The following is a 15,644-nucleotide window of genomic DNA, read 5'->3' on the forward strand; positions in this document are numbered from 1 at the left end:
TTAACTTAATATTAACTTAAATAACATAACTTAATTATTGGGAAACCATTAGGGGACAGATAAGAGAGCTTCTGAGGCTGTCTAAATTCTACATATTTGTATTTCTTCTGTATACATGTTGTCTAGTTATGCAAGTATGTTATCTAGGCTAATATAATGTTTTAGTCTTTGCTGGGGATGGTAAGCTAATTGCATTCATGCAGAAAGCTCATGAACAAGTCAATTAAAAATGTACTCAGTAGCTGACCCTATTCTAACAGGTCTTCCTTTGCTTTGCGTTTACTTGGGAACCAGACACCCTGTTTACTGTTATGGAATGTGTTGTCACTTCACTACTCTTCAGACAAAACTGGACAAACAGGCCATAATAAATGGCTTTCAAATACCCTTTTATATATACAAATGGGAAGATTGATGAGTTAAGATCAAATTATAAGGCTACCCCTCTGGCCAAAGTATTTTTCCTGCTCTTGAGAGTGCCAACATTGCAGACCCTACAATGCATGTTAGGAATGTGAGTAGTGAAGTTAATAAACACCCAGGGTAAGAGTAGTCTTATTTGTCAGGCACAAATACAAGACTTAATGAAATACTTTGACATGCAAAATTTCTTGAATTATGGAATATTCCAGTTTTTCAGTTGATCATAACTTCCTTAAACTCTTGTTGCTGATCTGTTTCTTCAGATAGAATGACAGTAACTGCCCCTCCAATTCTCTTCCCATTGTGGAATTTGATATTTGGATATCATAGGCTATGGAATTTATTGACTGAACAGAACAGAATCCTTTGTTCTCCTTTTACCAGGCTAAACCCAGTTAGCTTGTTATGTTCTGACCCTCACTTTTGCCGTCCTCTTCAGCCACACCTCACTCTTCCACAGTATCCTGGCTCTTCCAGCCTTGGATAATCTCATTTGGACCCTGACTTTTCACCATGTTATCCCAGAGATCCCATCCTGTGTTGAAACTATGTGTACCTTTCTCTGCTGTATTCCCAGATCCTGTTCCATTTGTGTGGTCCTCTTGTGAGCTATAAAGGCACTCTAGCCCAGGCCTTGTCTAGACCCTACTTTTGTTCCTGCCTTTGGCCTTGAGCTGAGGCAGACCATCTCTGAGAACTGACTTGGAACTCCCACTAAGTTCATCTGAAGTAGTAAAGATGGTGGGGCTGGGCCCCCACGTCCTTTCTTATGGCCCTTCTCTTCTTTGGACTTCTTTGGCCCTCTTGTCAAGTCATCTCTGTCTGTGGCTATAGATCTTCTTCTGACCCTTTCTCTTTCCCCCTCATTCATCCCTACATGATGCTGCCTTATTCCAGTTATTCATAGTCTTAGCTTTTCACTCTCCCACCCACACTCCCAAACCAAGGACTTTGTGTGTTCATGGCCCTGAGAAAGTGGGTTTGTGACTCTTTTTGTGCCATGGTGGTGAGTAAACAAATGTTATGTGAGTCAGGGCCCAAAGTGGGCTAGTGGGGTTGGGAGAACTGGTGAAGTAATTGCTGGAAGCAGTAATCATGGGCCAATCTTCTTGGCATCCTTCCTTGCCTTAGGCCGCATTGCTTAATCTCATTAATCTCACCTTGATGAATCTTTGGAGCTCTTCTTTTTTTGTTGGTCCCACAATCCTCAGAGTCCTTTCTAGGGAAAACCCTTTACAACTCACACAGATCATTCCTAACCCTATTCCTAGCCCACTTGAGAATCTCTCCAAAGTTCTATCGCCATCCAGGCTGCCATGGCATGCCATCCTGCCATGGCAGGAACCAAGTTATATATATTTTACATATATATAACTGAACTTGACTCCTGCATAGTTGAGTTTATGAGCACCCAATGTGCTGGAGGAAGAGACAGGAACTGCCTAGTATACACTAAAAGGAGGTTTTCAGCTCTGATTTAAGGTGCTTTACACTGAGAATTCATATGCTGTCAGAAAGATTGGCTCAGCTTGGCTCCTCAGGTAGGGAATTGGTCTAGAATGTTGCTTTCTCTTGGTCTTTGTCACTTTGCTAGTACTGCATACATAAGGCAATGCTGAATGACAGCAATTCACTGGGTCCTATCGTTTCCCTCGGTGTCCAATAGTGCAACTGCTCATGGACTTCCTTCCCTTGTAGGTATTGACAGCAGATACAATGAAGGCTGCAGGGAGCTGGCCAATTACCTTCTATTTGGTTTGTACAACCAGAGTATCAGTGACTCAGAGAGACCGGGGTTTTCTGAAGAAGTCCTTGATGGTAAGTCTGTAGTAGTTTCTTTTTGTTTATGAAGAAAGAGATATTTTTATTTCTATAAAACTTTTGTTTTCACAGTCTATTTAGATCATTAGTCTATTAGATCATTAAAAAAACCCTGAATCTCAGACCCTTTCTGCTTTTTTTTTTCCCTCCAAATTAATGGTGGTCATGTTCCTATTTGCTGCTGCGGCTACATGCATCATACTCCACTTTCTGTCCCCTGTCCTCATGCTGAATGGTACTGAGAATGGCCACAATATACCTCTTGGGAAATAAATTAACTTTATGGAAAAAGTAAACATCAATTAGTGGTTCCAAATCCCCTTAATAAAGTCCTGGCTTCTTTTTAATTATGAACCACCTCTTCACTCCTTCGGGTGTTTACCTCCTACTGTGTGGGCAATGAGACCTGTTGGGAGACAGTCTTCTCTCAGGCTGACTTGTGAGTCTGCGTGGTGGCTGCTTCCTTTGTAAGCTTGTCTTCCCACTTGTGCTCATAAGATAACCCTACAAGAGAGTTCCTTATAGGAAGGACTTGACCTTGAACCTCAGTATAGGAGTAGAATTTCCTTCTGACGGCAGTGTCTCTGAAGGTGGTTTTCTGTACCACTTTTGTTAGTGAACACGCAGGCGAGGGTGATACCAGTTTTCTCCTTTCCTACCTCACCTCTCTTCCGTGTCCTGTGTTTGTAGTGCTTCAGGCTGTTGCCTGGGGACGATTTCTGTGCCAGATGGAGCAGGAGCCATAGGGAAAGGCAGATAAACACTGGGCAAGAGGGCTGCTGATGCTTTGGTCACTTTGGGGAAGTCAAATGAAAGGAAACATCTGACATGGAAATAGACTCCATGCTTAGTCTGGGGAAGAGACACCTCCTGAAGGTCAAAGTTCTCCATAGTCATGAGTATGAGTAAGTGAGAAAATGCAAAAAGGGGAAACTGAAATTCAGCAGTTTCATTTTTTAAATCCAAAACCAGAATCCTTCGTAAAATCCCCAAATATGTCTTTAGTTTTCATTTTAAAAATTCCCCCTCCTGTGATCTGTACTCATCTGAAGGATGATTGGAGAAGTCTTATTTTTGTTTGAGTCCTGTAGATACTGAAAATTCATTTAACACAAATGCAGCAGCTCTGTAGACAAGTCACACATTACACTGTAGAAAATACAACTGAAACCAATATAATATTTTCTTTCTATTGACAGCCCATTCCTGGGCTATTCTGGACAACTGAAGCTTGCTCTGATTAATTCCACTTGGTTTAAAATTCCTGAAGTCATAGGGCTACAGCTGTAGGAAACCCTTGGGATCTGTAATAGGTGATTTAGAATAATTTCAGTGTATGGGATCTTTTTACTCCAAGCACAATACTAGATTTTGTGCTGTTTCATTTTTTTTAAGTTGCTTTTCTACCTAGTCTCTTTGTTGCTCCTAACCCTGCCCCCAATCAACTTCTGACTCCCACTTGCAGTCCCCCTACAGAAATGACAAGTGCACCCTTTCCCTCCTCCCAGAGCCTTCATTTGACTCCGAACATACATCCCAGGAAAGTTTTTTGGCTTTTTTCTTCCTGAATGAAGTGCAGCCCTACCTGGATCTTTTTGTTCCAAAGGGTTTAACCTGTACCAACACTCCCTGGAAAGCAGAAGGAACTGGGCTAAACCCTCCCTCCTCTTTACCTGTCAAAATAATCAACTCTCAAAATATAGCTCAAATTCCACTCCCTGGAAAAAGCCTTCTCAGATCTTTGTAGTAAAAAGCAACCTCTCCCCACCCCCTGCATTCTCATAGTTTGTCCTTAGCTGTTGTCATTCATAACTTTCTTCTTTTGTATAAACTCTATCTCTCCAACTAGGCCGTAACTTCCATGGAAAGTAGGGCCGTTTCCCCAGTGGTGCTAAGTGCAGAGTCTTGCACATAAAGGGTGCTCAAGTATTGGTTGGATTAAACTGAATTACAGAATAAAACTTCCTTTTGCTACTATGGCAACCACTAGCTACTTTAGAAGAAGATCCTTGCTAATGGAACGCTATCCAAAAGTACAAGGTACCTTATTAACCAGGCTGGAAGCTGTAGCTTTTTCAAAGCCACCTTTAAGGGATTTGTTCCTGATTTCTCTCAGGAGACTTTCTTATTTTTACAGTGCTTTAATCCTGCATCTCTCTCCTTTAGGGCAGCTCAATTCTGCAAGTATTGGGAGAGACACAAATTTGGAAGCTGCATCAATTCAGCCATTGTGGAGCTTGTGGTCAAATAGGGAGATAAGACATAAACATAGAACTGTAATACACAGTGTTATGCACTTTAACTTACAGCATTTGAGTGGCCCAAAATGAAGTTCTGAAGGGCTGAAGAGGGGGAGAGGAGGAGGAGATTTCGGATGAGTTGGGCTGTGGAAAATGGATAGGAATTCAGTAGGAGGAGAGGGGTTGAGCATTCCAGGAATGTAGAATCGTATAAGCGACTAGGTGGTGCCATAGTGCACAGAGTGCTGGGCCTGGAGTCAGGAAGACTCATCTTCCAGGGTTCAAATCTGGCTTCAGACACTTACTAGCTGTGTGACTCTGAGCAAGTCACTTAACCTTGTTTGCCTCAGTTTCCTCATCCATAAAAGGAGCTGGAAGAGGAAATGGCAAACCACTCCAGTATCTTTGTCAAGAAAACCCAAATAGGGTCACGGAGAGTCAGACACAACTGAAAATAACTGGACAACAATGACGACAAAATATTCTAGGTTGGTGGTAATAAGGGCCTATGTTGAGATAGTGATAGTTGAGAAGGGGGGAAAGATTCCAGAAATGTGGAGGTTGAATAGGCAGAAATGGGTAGGACTTTGTAACCTCAGGTAAGGGAGAAAGAAGATGCAAAGACAACACTCAAGTTTTGAGAAAAAGGAGGCTGAGTGGTACTATTAAGAGGAGTTGTGAAGTCAGAAGGAGGATCAAATTTAGGGGAAAACACAAAAAGAAGAATTTTGGACATGTTGAGTTTGAAGTGTCAGTGAGCCAAATAAATGGAAATGTCCATTAAGCAATTGGAGATGTCTGCCTGGAGCTCTTTGTCTTTTCCATATTTTATTCTTTTCCCAATTACATACAAAAAATTTTTAACATTCATTTTTTGAAATTTTGATTTCCAAATTCTCTTCCTCCCTGCCAACTGTCCCCCTCCTTGAGAAGGCAAGCAATTTGATATAGATTATGCCTGTGTAGTCATGTCTGGAACTCTTAAGGAAGGTCAGGTCTGGAGATGAACTCTGGGAGTCATCTGCAGAGAGAGGTGATAGTTGAAGTCACGGTGATGAAGGAAATGAAGGAGATTGCCGAGGGAGAGAGAGAGGAGTCTAGGATAGACCCTTGGGCAGTACCTGCCTTAAGGCTTTGAAAGGATGATAAGCCAGCCCTGCTTTAAAGTAAGACTTAAATGGGAGCTGTTAGCGGTTGAAGGAACTGTCCTGAGAGGGATATTTGACTACTGTGTGTAGGCCTTCCTTTTATAGATATTTTCTCAAGGCTTCCTTCCATAAACAGATAATCTTATTTATTATTTGAAGCCTTATATGTACAGAGCATTTTGTCTCCATCTTGCTTTCAACTGATACTTCAATTTACTATCTGGAACTTTCATGGATATTCTTATAGGAGGCTATGTGGTATAGTGAGTTACTTAATGGACTTGGAATCAGAAGACTTGGGTTCAGATCTTGACTCTGATATTGACTAGCCTTGTGACCTCGATCAAATCACCTAAGCTATCTGAGCTATAGCTTCCTCTTCTGATAATATGTTACACTGCCTACCTTATAATGGGAGCATAGATTGAGAGCTTGGAGAAACCTTGCAGCTTATCTAGTCTAACCTCTTCATTTTACAGATGAGGAAACTGAGTCTCAGAGAGGTCAAGTGACCTGCTCTCAGATAATATTCATAAAACATTTTATAAGCCTTAAAGCTCTGTATAAATGAGATGCTATTATTAATTAATTCCTTGCACGTGTTTAGACAAGGAGAGTATAGTACCTTTGAAGCCACAAAGAAAGAGTATTCAGAAAAGGGGGGGAGGGTTGGTCCCTACTGTCAAATGCTACAGAGAGGTTAAAGAAGATGAGAACTCTTCTTCCCTGTCCCCTCTCCCCTAAGGCATTTTAATTGGCAGGATCCTAGTGACCTTTGAGAGAACAAATTTCATTTGAGTAGTAGAAGCTTAAGCTAGATTGTAAGGGGCTAAGAGTTAAACTTTCAAGGGTAGTGAAACTCTTTTGAATTAGAAGTTATCCATTGATAGAGTCTTCCTTTCCCTTTTACATAAATAAAATCATTGTAGCTAGAATAAAATATAAAATATAGACAGGGGAGAAATCTTTGCATAAGGCATTTCTGTTAAAAGTCAGATATCTCAAGTTTATAGGAAAAAGATACAAAAATTTTAATACTGGTCAAAAGATATGAATAAATAGTTCCTAGAAGAGGGAGTACCATCTAGTAGCCATCTAAAAAGTATTTAAAATTATTAATAATTAGTGAAATACAAATTAAAATCAACTCCAAGGTTTTACTTCATAGCCATTACATTGGAAAAGATAGTAAAAGACAGAAAAATTCAATACTGGTGGAAGTGTGGAAAGATAGTTGAACAGATTTGCTGCTGCTAGAGTTGTTAGTCCAACCATTTTGTAAAATGATTTAAAATTATTCAGGAGAAGTTGCAAAATTGTTTCTTCTCTTTAACCCAGTGACCCAATTATTGGGTTGATACCTCAAGGTCAGTTATTGACAATAAGAAAAAAACCTATGTAAAAATATTGATAGCAGCACTATTTGTAGTATAATAGAAAGCTGGAAATAAATCTTGTCCCCAAGACTTGAGGAATGGCTGAGCAAACTGCAGTATATCAGTATTATGAGATATTATTGTTCCATAAAGAAGAAATATGAAGAATTTACAGACAGATGGGAAGACGTGTATAAAGTGAAGCAGATTGAACCAAACAATGTCCAAATAATAGCACGCACAGTTACTATAACCATATAAACGAGGGCAAAGTTAAATGTCAGTAATACCCAGATTAAAAACGTTGGCCCCTGCTGGCACTTATTTAGAAAGCATACTTTCCAGGCTCAGACACATAACACTTACTAGCTGTGTGACTGTGGGCAAGTCACTTAACCCCAATTGCCTCACCAAAGAAAAAAAGCATACTTTCTTTTATTTATTAAAATTCTCTTTTATTTGCTGTTTGATTTCATTTTATTTACTCTTTATTGACATGAATAAATTATACATTGAGTTTTCCCCGGGATCTTATCTTGTCCCTTGTCCCTCCCTTTGATGATCATTTTCCAAAGAGTTTATAAAAATAGGCCTTTAGATGGCTTAGACCAGGCCCTGAAACTCCAAGGAATGGAGCAGCTACAAATAAAAAAAAGCTTGTCTCTGAGAGAAAGAAAGAATAACAAAAACTGATTCCAGTGATATTAAAGCAAAATGTGCTGGCCTTTCCTGGGGGGTCAGCTGGTCCCGTAGAGTCGTAGGTGGGCTGGTCAGGAGCAGCCTAACTGCTGAGGAATGGGGGACTGGCAGCACAGAAATAACTTCCATCACTCCTCTTAAGAAATGAAAAACTCCTACAGTGTGAGGTTGCACATACTAAATATTAGTCACAATCACCCTTTTTTGCTGTTTTGCTTACCTGCTTCGGGGGAGTGTACGTCATAGGGCGCTGAAGTGTGACTCTGATGAATCTTTTGTATGCCAGAACAAATTTTAGCAATAGAAATTATTCCCTTAATTTTCTGTTATTTAACGTTGTATATTTTGGAACCATGATAATTGCTTTGATCAATTGACCCTAACCAACCATATTATTCTCCTGAAGTCCAAAGAAATGCCAAAGTTCCATTTATAGAAAAGGATTTTTACCCATAAAGACCCTTGCTTCTTCCTTCCCAGCCTTTCCTGCGTTTAGAGCCAAACTATAAACCTTCCCAAGGCTGTATCAGAGTTTGGGTCTGACTGCTTCGGTTTTACTGCTTTGAGCCAGATGAAATGAAATTGAAGGACCACCAAAAACCTAACCTGTAGGACAGTTCTCAGTGGGCATGAAAACAGCAAATGACATCTCCTGACATGGGGCTGTTTTCCTGAGGTTGTCATATTTTTTTTCCCTTCATAATGACCTGCTTTGTATTTTCCCTCTTGCAGTTAGACCTGATGCTTGGCCCATAACAGTCAGATTGCAGGCTTGGAACTAGATGGGACAGTTGACAGCAGAAAACTAAGCTATATTTTTCAGTTCAACAAACATTTATTATGCACTTACTATGTGTGAGGCCCTGTGCTCAATTCTCAGAATACAGAGCTCAATAGAACATAGACTCTTTTCTCAAGGAACATTTGGTAGAGAAAGGACATGTCTACAAACAACTATGATTAGAGTGAGGGTGAAAGGGACAAAAGAGAGAGCCAGGCAAGGGACTTCTCACATTCATCATTTCTACTGGGGCTGTAGTATTGCATTCCATTCATGTACCACAATCTGTTCAGCTATTGCATAGTCAATGGGTACCTATTCTGTTTATAGATCTTTTTTTTCTTTTACTACAAAAAGTGCTGCTATGACTATTTTAGTGTGTGTGGTATCTTTTTTGGGGATCCCTGGGCTAAAGAGAATATGAACAAATTCTGCTCTCTACGTCAGTAAAATAGAGAGATAGGTAGAGATAAATAGAAGATGCTCTCAGTCCCTCTCATCTGAATTATTGCAGTGACCTTCTCAGTGTTCTCTCTGCCTCCAGTCTCTCCCCACTCCAGCCCATTATCTACTCATCTGCCAAAGTGATTTTTGTAGAGTACAGGTCTGACCTTGCCACCCCTCTGCTCATATTACCTTCAGGGTCAGATATAAAGACTATTTGATATGGAAAACCCTTCCCAACCAGGTCCTTTCTTGTCTTCTAGGCTTCTAACAATTTATTTCCCTCCACAGACTCCATCACCAGCTACACTGGCCCACTCAACGTTCCTCATACAGATCATTCCACTTCCCTACTGCATGCGTTTTACCCTGGCTGTGCACCATTCCCGGAATTGTCTGCTCCCTCACATCTACCTCTTAGCTCCCTTCACTTCTTTCAAGACTCGGCTCAAATCTCACTTTGTGAAGGAGGCCTTTCCTGACCTCCCCAGGATCCCCTCTCTCCCACTGCTAGTGCCTTTCCTCTAAGATTACCTTCCATCTACGTGGACATAGCTGTTTACATGTTTTTTCCTCCAGTGGAATGTGAGCTCCTTGAGGGCAGGAACTGTGCTTTTGCTTTTCTTTGTATCCTCAGTGCTTAGTGCAGTGCCTTGCACATCGTAAGCTCTTGGTAAATGCTCGTTGACTCGCTGACATAATACCAAACTATGTTCCAGAATAGTTGGACCAATTCACATCTCCACTGTGTGTGTGCCTGTCTTCCCTTAGTCCCTCCAACACTGGCTTTTTCCATCTTTTTAAAAATCATCTTTCCTGAATTTCTGCATTTGAGTTGAAATCTCAGAGTTGTTTTAACCAGCATTTCTCTTACTATCTGTAATTTGGATAAAATTTTTTTTATTCAAAAAGTTGTTGATAATTTGCATTTCTTCATTTGTGTATTTTTTATCTCCCTTGGCCACTTATCTATTGAGGAGTAGATTCTGGTCTTATATCTATCACACCAATTCCATCTGTACTTTGGATACCAGACTTTCATTAGAGATTTTCATGCAAAAACTTTTTCCCCATTTATCATTTCCCCATTTTATCCTAGCTGTATTGATTGACAGTACATTTTCCAATTGCAGAATTTTACGGAATGTTTATTTACTAAATGTAAGTTTATGCCTTGTTCATACTGCCTCTGAGGGAAAAACTGTTCATATTTCTGTTCTTTTCACAGATGTAATTATATTGATCAAATCTGACAGTGTTCATCTGTACTGCAATCCTGTGAATTACCGTTATCTCTTGCCCTATGTAGCACATTGGAGAAATTTACATTTCCACTGCATGACTGAAAATGAGGTGAGGAAATGGTGGAATTATATCCCAAGAGCATCCTTCCTGTGAAGAGGTACTGACCTAAGAAACAAGGCTGCAGAGATGATTTAAGTCGGGAGGAATAATTATAATAATAGTGGACATTTATGTAGTGCTTTAAGATTTACAAAGCAGTTTATGTTAATCATCTTCTTTGATAAAGGCTAGTTTTCTTTTGTGTGAGGTCTCATATCTTGTGAATGATAAGGACTGTTTTAGGAAGCAAATTGTATGCCCCACCCTAGGCAGCAGATACTGGAGAAGGAGGGCATGGAAAAAGTGAGACCTGGAAGTGGGCTGTTGGCATCAGCTCTCCTTATCTGGACAGCCAACCCTACTTACTCTTACTCCTTGCCTTCATAATATGAATTTTTTCGAGGTGGAGAATGACTTTTCATGGGCCTGGGGGTAGTGCAAGTTTTCCTAAAAGCTGTGTGGTTAACTTGATCACGTGCTTGTCTTTTCAGATTTTTGGTGGGAAACCTCAGATGCAGTTCCAAAGATGCTTTACAAATGTTTTTTATAGCAACAGTGTTTATATTGGAGTAAAAATTGCTGAAGAAAACACCCCTCAGTGTAGTACATTTAAAATCTGTGCCCAGTAGAAATGTGCCCCCATAGCAGCTATAGCAGCTAGCCAACTCTTGGTTTGGTCTCTCAAAATAACTCACTTTCAGGCTTAGTAACTAATAGAGGAAGGTTTTTTCCCCCCTCAGAGGAAAAGAACAAAAGAATAACCTCTTTTCTAGAGGAAAAATATAGCCACCATAAACTCTTAAGTTTTTCACTCAGGTGAGAATGTGTGTTATGATGAGACCTAAAGGCTCTTAATACTGTTCAAGAAGCAATTCTCTGAGCTCCTAGAACAGGGAGAACTAGAACAGTTCTTAACTGTTTTTATGTCATGAACTTTTTGACACTGTGAACCCTATCTTATAGAATAATGATTTTAAATGCATAAAATATATAGAATTGCAAAGGAAACCAATCATTGAAATACATTTATCATTTTTTTAAAAAGTTCATGGACTTCTGTCCTAGAGCATACTTGGTACTTTTTTCAGAGTGGAAACTCTGCTGCCCAGAGCTCTGGGTCTCCCTCAGCCAAAGCCAATCCAAACTCCCACAACCAGTAGGGCAGGTGCAAATTTATTTAACCTCAGGCTTTTGTACAAATATTTGATGAACATTTATTAACCATCTACTATGTTCAAGGCCCTATGTCTGAGTACGGGGGAAGCTATAGAGGCATTGTCTTGGGCACTCATGGAATTTGCAGTACAGTACAGAAGGTAAGGCATGTACACGGATCTCATGCCCTGCCTTGCCTTATACTTGAATGTCATAATTGGTACAAAATTGATGAGAGTTCAGAAGAGGGACAGATTGCCTCCAACTGTGGAAATCAAAGACATCCTGGATAGCTTAGAAAGTATGGAGCTCAATTTTTTTTCTAGGTACTCCTTTATCGTGTTTTTCTTCTTAAATAGATTTCCTCACCCATACAGTGGAGTGATCGTTCTGAATTTGGGGTGGCTGTTGAAGGGTTAGGATTTGTGGCTTCATGAAAGGATTGTACTATGATCTTTAGTACCCCTTCTGTTTTCCAACCTATTGTCCTGTGATCCTGAAATCTTATTTACTTTTTTTTAAAAAAAAATGTAGATAACAAGAATTTATCAAATAGTTTTGTATATCCTGACATATGGCCTACACTATCAGATGAATTTTCTTCTCCATTTTTATCTGAATTTTGCTTACTTCTTTTGTACCTAAAAGAGTTTATATAATTAGGTGTTTCTCTTTTTTGTCCCAACCTACTCCTTATGATAGGATACCTTTCTAGACCTGATTTTAACAGACCCAGCTAAGAAAAGCAAGGAAAATTCAGACTGAAGGGCTCCAAATACCACTTGGATATCATAGACTGGTCTTTAGTCAAGCTCCATTGTCCTCACATTTGAGAAACGAGAAGCAAGCAGACTCTGTTTCTGCTTCTGTAACTGTCACCTTTCTTGGAACTGGACCTGCTATTGGCTGAATTTTTGACTTGCTGATACTTAAGTTCTGTCAATACATGGTGATATTGTCAGGTTGGTGCTGCCTGTGGAATTCTAGGGGATAGCAATTAGTAAGATTCTTTGTCTGGCTGATCTGCCCAGGGTAATTGGTAGGGATTTTCTGGTCTTATCCCACACGTACAATTGCTTGCCAGTTTTTGTGCTTCTCTGGAATTCCTGCCACAATGATGTACAAATGACCCTGTAAGTACTCTTTAATGGGGGTGTTACTCCCCTTCTCAGTCTTGTTCATGGAACAGTAAGACTGAGAAATGAAGCAGTTTCATTGTGACTGAGATATGATCATTTTATCATTTCCAAGGTTGGTTTTACCAGGTTTGAAAAATGAAGCACTAAACTCAAAAACAAGCATGTTTTAAATATTGGCCGTGAGCCAGGCGCTGGGCTAGGGTCTGGCGGAATACAAAGATAAAACCAAAGCCATCCCTACCCTCAAGTAAGATTTTACAAGGGGGAGCATCAAGTAGATATAGAATATATACAAAGTATTTAAGGGTGAGTGGATCCCTCAGGTACGGCATATGGGAAGTAGCATTTGAACTGAACCTTTAAAGGAGCTAGAGCAATTGTGAAGCCGACCTGGAGCATAGGAGAGCACGAGTCTTGGATACGTGGATCTGGGGGCCAGCCACGTAGTGAGATCATAGCGTGAGAATGCAGAGAAAGAAGAGCCCTGGGTTATACCCACATAGGTACCATGAGTTTGTGAAAGAGATTAAGAGGGAGCAGCCAATCAAGTTGGTGTAGAACCAGGAGAGAGTAGTATCACAAAAATGCAGGAATAATATTCAGGAGGTAGGAATGGTCAGAAGTATCAAACATTGTATTCAGGTCAGGAAGAAGGAAGCAGAAAGCAGATTCAGTTGAATGCAGCTGGAAGCAGCTGAGAAATGAGTGAGAAGTGACAAAGTGGAGGCAGCAAGAGTGGGGAGTTCTTTGTAGGAAGTTTGGCTACAAAAAGAGAAAGAGAAGGTGATAGTTTAAGAGGATGGCAGGGTCAAGTCAGAGTGTTTTGGTTTTTTCCAATGGGGAAGACCTATGCGTATTTGTGGGAAGTAATAAGTATGTAGGGAGAGATTGAAAATCATAGGTTAATGTTTTTACATGCAACTGAGAAATAAGATATATGGGCAATGGGGTATAGAAATCTATCCTGCCGTACAGGAAAATAGAAGGGGAAGGGAATAAGAGAAGGGGGGGTGATAGAAGGGAGGGTAGATTGGGGGATGGGGTGTTCAGAATACATGCCACTTGGGACGAGGGGAGGGGAGGGGAGAGATGGGGAGAAAATTTGGAACTCAAAATCTTGTGGAAGTGAATGTTGAAAACTAAAAAGAAATAATTTAATTTAAAAAAAAAAAACATTGATTGAGTGAGGGTGATGGATGGGCCCAACTTCTAGAGGAGAGTAGAGAGGAAGGCATGAAGATTAGGGGCTCTTTTGGTACTGGGCAAAGCATCCAGAGCAGACCTGGATTTCCTTTTGGGGCAACCAGCCTTCCTGCTGTGATGAGACAGTAGCAGAGGAAAGGAATTTTTGAACCAGAGCTCTTAATTAGTGATCTCTGTACCCTCATGTGAAGCCCAGCAGATGGGAGGCTCTCTCCTCTGCTAAATGGAATGATTTGGTTATAATTGTGGTATATTGTGAGGTTGTATTTTCTATTAAGACAGCTAAAATTGAAACCTGAGGTCTGGTGCCCCAGAGCACTGTACCCTCTGGATAACCAACTCTTAAAATGTTTCTTTGTTCAGAATAATGCATGCATTGCTAACTGGCATGGCTACTGAAAGGTCCCATACAGGGACCCAGGAGCACTGCCCCCCTGGCTTATGGCTGGGTTCTGTGCAAGTGTGCCCGCTGGTAGAGGAGCAGTTGTGTCCTAGAAGGTAATCCTGCCTTCTCTTTGTACTTTGGAAGTTACATAAATGGATAGGCTTTGCACCCACCTCTTGTTGTCTTGCTTTGAAAAACATGCCCTTTGAAAAGCTCCTACCCTACAAGGGTCATTTGGCAAAACTCATTTGTTATTTCTTCTGGATTGTTGGTTATATAAAATCGTGTTTGTCGACAGAGAAAATCTGGGGAGTGGCTTGTAAAACCAGTTCGTTTCTGAGAAGTTGTCTTTAAAGTCCCACATTAAGAAGCAGTGTGATAACAATGGAAGGAGCCCTGGAATGGAGGTCCTAGGAAAACCAAATTCTAGTCCCAGCTGTGCTACTAACTAACTAGATGACCTTGAGTAAGTCATTTCCCCTTCTGTGGTCAGACTAGGTTATCTTTAGGCTCCCAGCTAGCTCTCTAAATCATTAGTTTCATTTTCTCTTTAGTATGAAGATGAAGAAGCCGCTGAGGAATTTAAAATTGCCAGTTTTGTGGACATGGTTCGAGACTGTAGTCGAATTGGCATTCCTTATAGCTCTCAAGGTGAGTAACTATCTACAAATGATGCTCTTTGTATTGGTGAACAATATAAGCCTTGAAGTTGTGGTCCACTTGTGCTGAAAGCACCCTTTGGCCAGAAGAGTACTTGTCACCCTTTCCTCCTATTATCTCTTGGTAATCATTACCAGCAATGCATCAGTAGGCCACTAACAGGCGGGTGGAAATGCCTAGTCAGGACTTTATGCAACAGACATCCTTTTTAAAAATAACTTTAAATAGTGTTATAATTGAGAGGGAATTCTTGCTTAGAAACAAGTCATTAGGATAACTGTTTGAAAGAGAAAGCTGACCTAATAGATACATTAAAAATTATATGTAAAAGATAAAGTAAAGATGTTGGCTAAGTACAGCAGTATTTTGTTTTCTGTGTTTTCCAAGAAGTTTTCATCTAAGAGCTCCTATGTAAGAAAGGAGGAATCCTTTTGGCTTGGCAAGTTTCCTTTTTTGGGACTGGGGAAGTTGGCTGGCTGTGTTTCCTGTGGGACAGAAGCCAAGCTTGAGTCTATTACAATTACATCTACTAAATGATGCAAGATGTCTGCAACAGAACAGTTATTTAACGCTTTTCTCCCTAGGAAAAAGAAGTGTAAAAAAGTTTTATCAGAGTGAGATACAGATTTCTATGACTTACAGAGAGTTTTAGTAACTCTCCCAACTCCAACTCCAAACTGTACACAAGGTATTGTTACAAACTGTGGCTATCTTTTAGGGGTGAGGAACCTGTGGCTTCGAGGCCACATGTGGCCTTCTACGTCCTGGGTGTGGCCTTTGACTGAGTCCAAGTTTTACAGAACAAATCCTTTTATTAAGGGGATTT

The 15,644-nt window shown here is 40.4% G+C and overlaps 1 protein-coding gene across 3 annotated transcripts in view; it reads left to right on the forward strand.

Moving 5' to 3' along the window:
* The window catches only part of CUNH20orf194 (chromosome unknown C20orf194 homolog), a 170,525-nt gene that overhangs the window by 30,692 nt on the left and 124,189 nt on the right, over positions 1 to 15,644 (forward strand). For 2 of the 3 annotated variants that reach the window (XM_027836287.1, XM_027836288.1), the window contains exons 3-5: positions 2,122 to 2,241; positions 10,161 to 10,285; positions 14,713 to 14,809. In XM_027836287.1, coding sequence (XP_027692088.1) covers positions 2,122 to 2,241; positions 10,161 to 10,285; positions 14,713 to 14,809 — 342 coding nt within the window. Of the gene's footprint in view, positions 1 to 2,121; positions 2,242 to 10,160; positions 10,286 to 14,551; positions 14,625 to 14,712; positions 14,810 to 15,644 lie in introns of those variants that run through there. The other variant, XM_027836289.1, reaches the window with a different exon arrangement.

The sequence above is a fragment of the Vombatus ursinus genome, unplaced genomic scaffold, assembly GCF_900497805.2.
Source record: "Vombatus ursinus unplaced genomic scaffold, bare-nosed wombat genome assembly UNPS02014818.1, whole genome shotgun sequence".
Lineage (NCBI taxonomy): Eukaryota > Metazoa > Chordata > Mammalia > Diprotodontia > Vombatidae > Vombatus > Vombatus ursinus.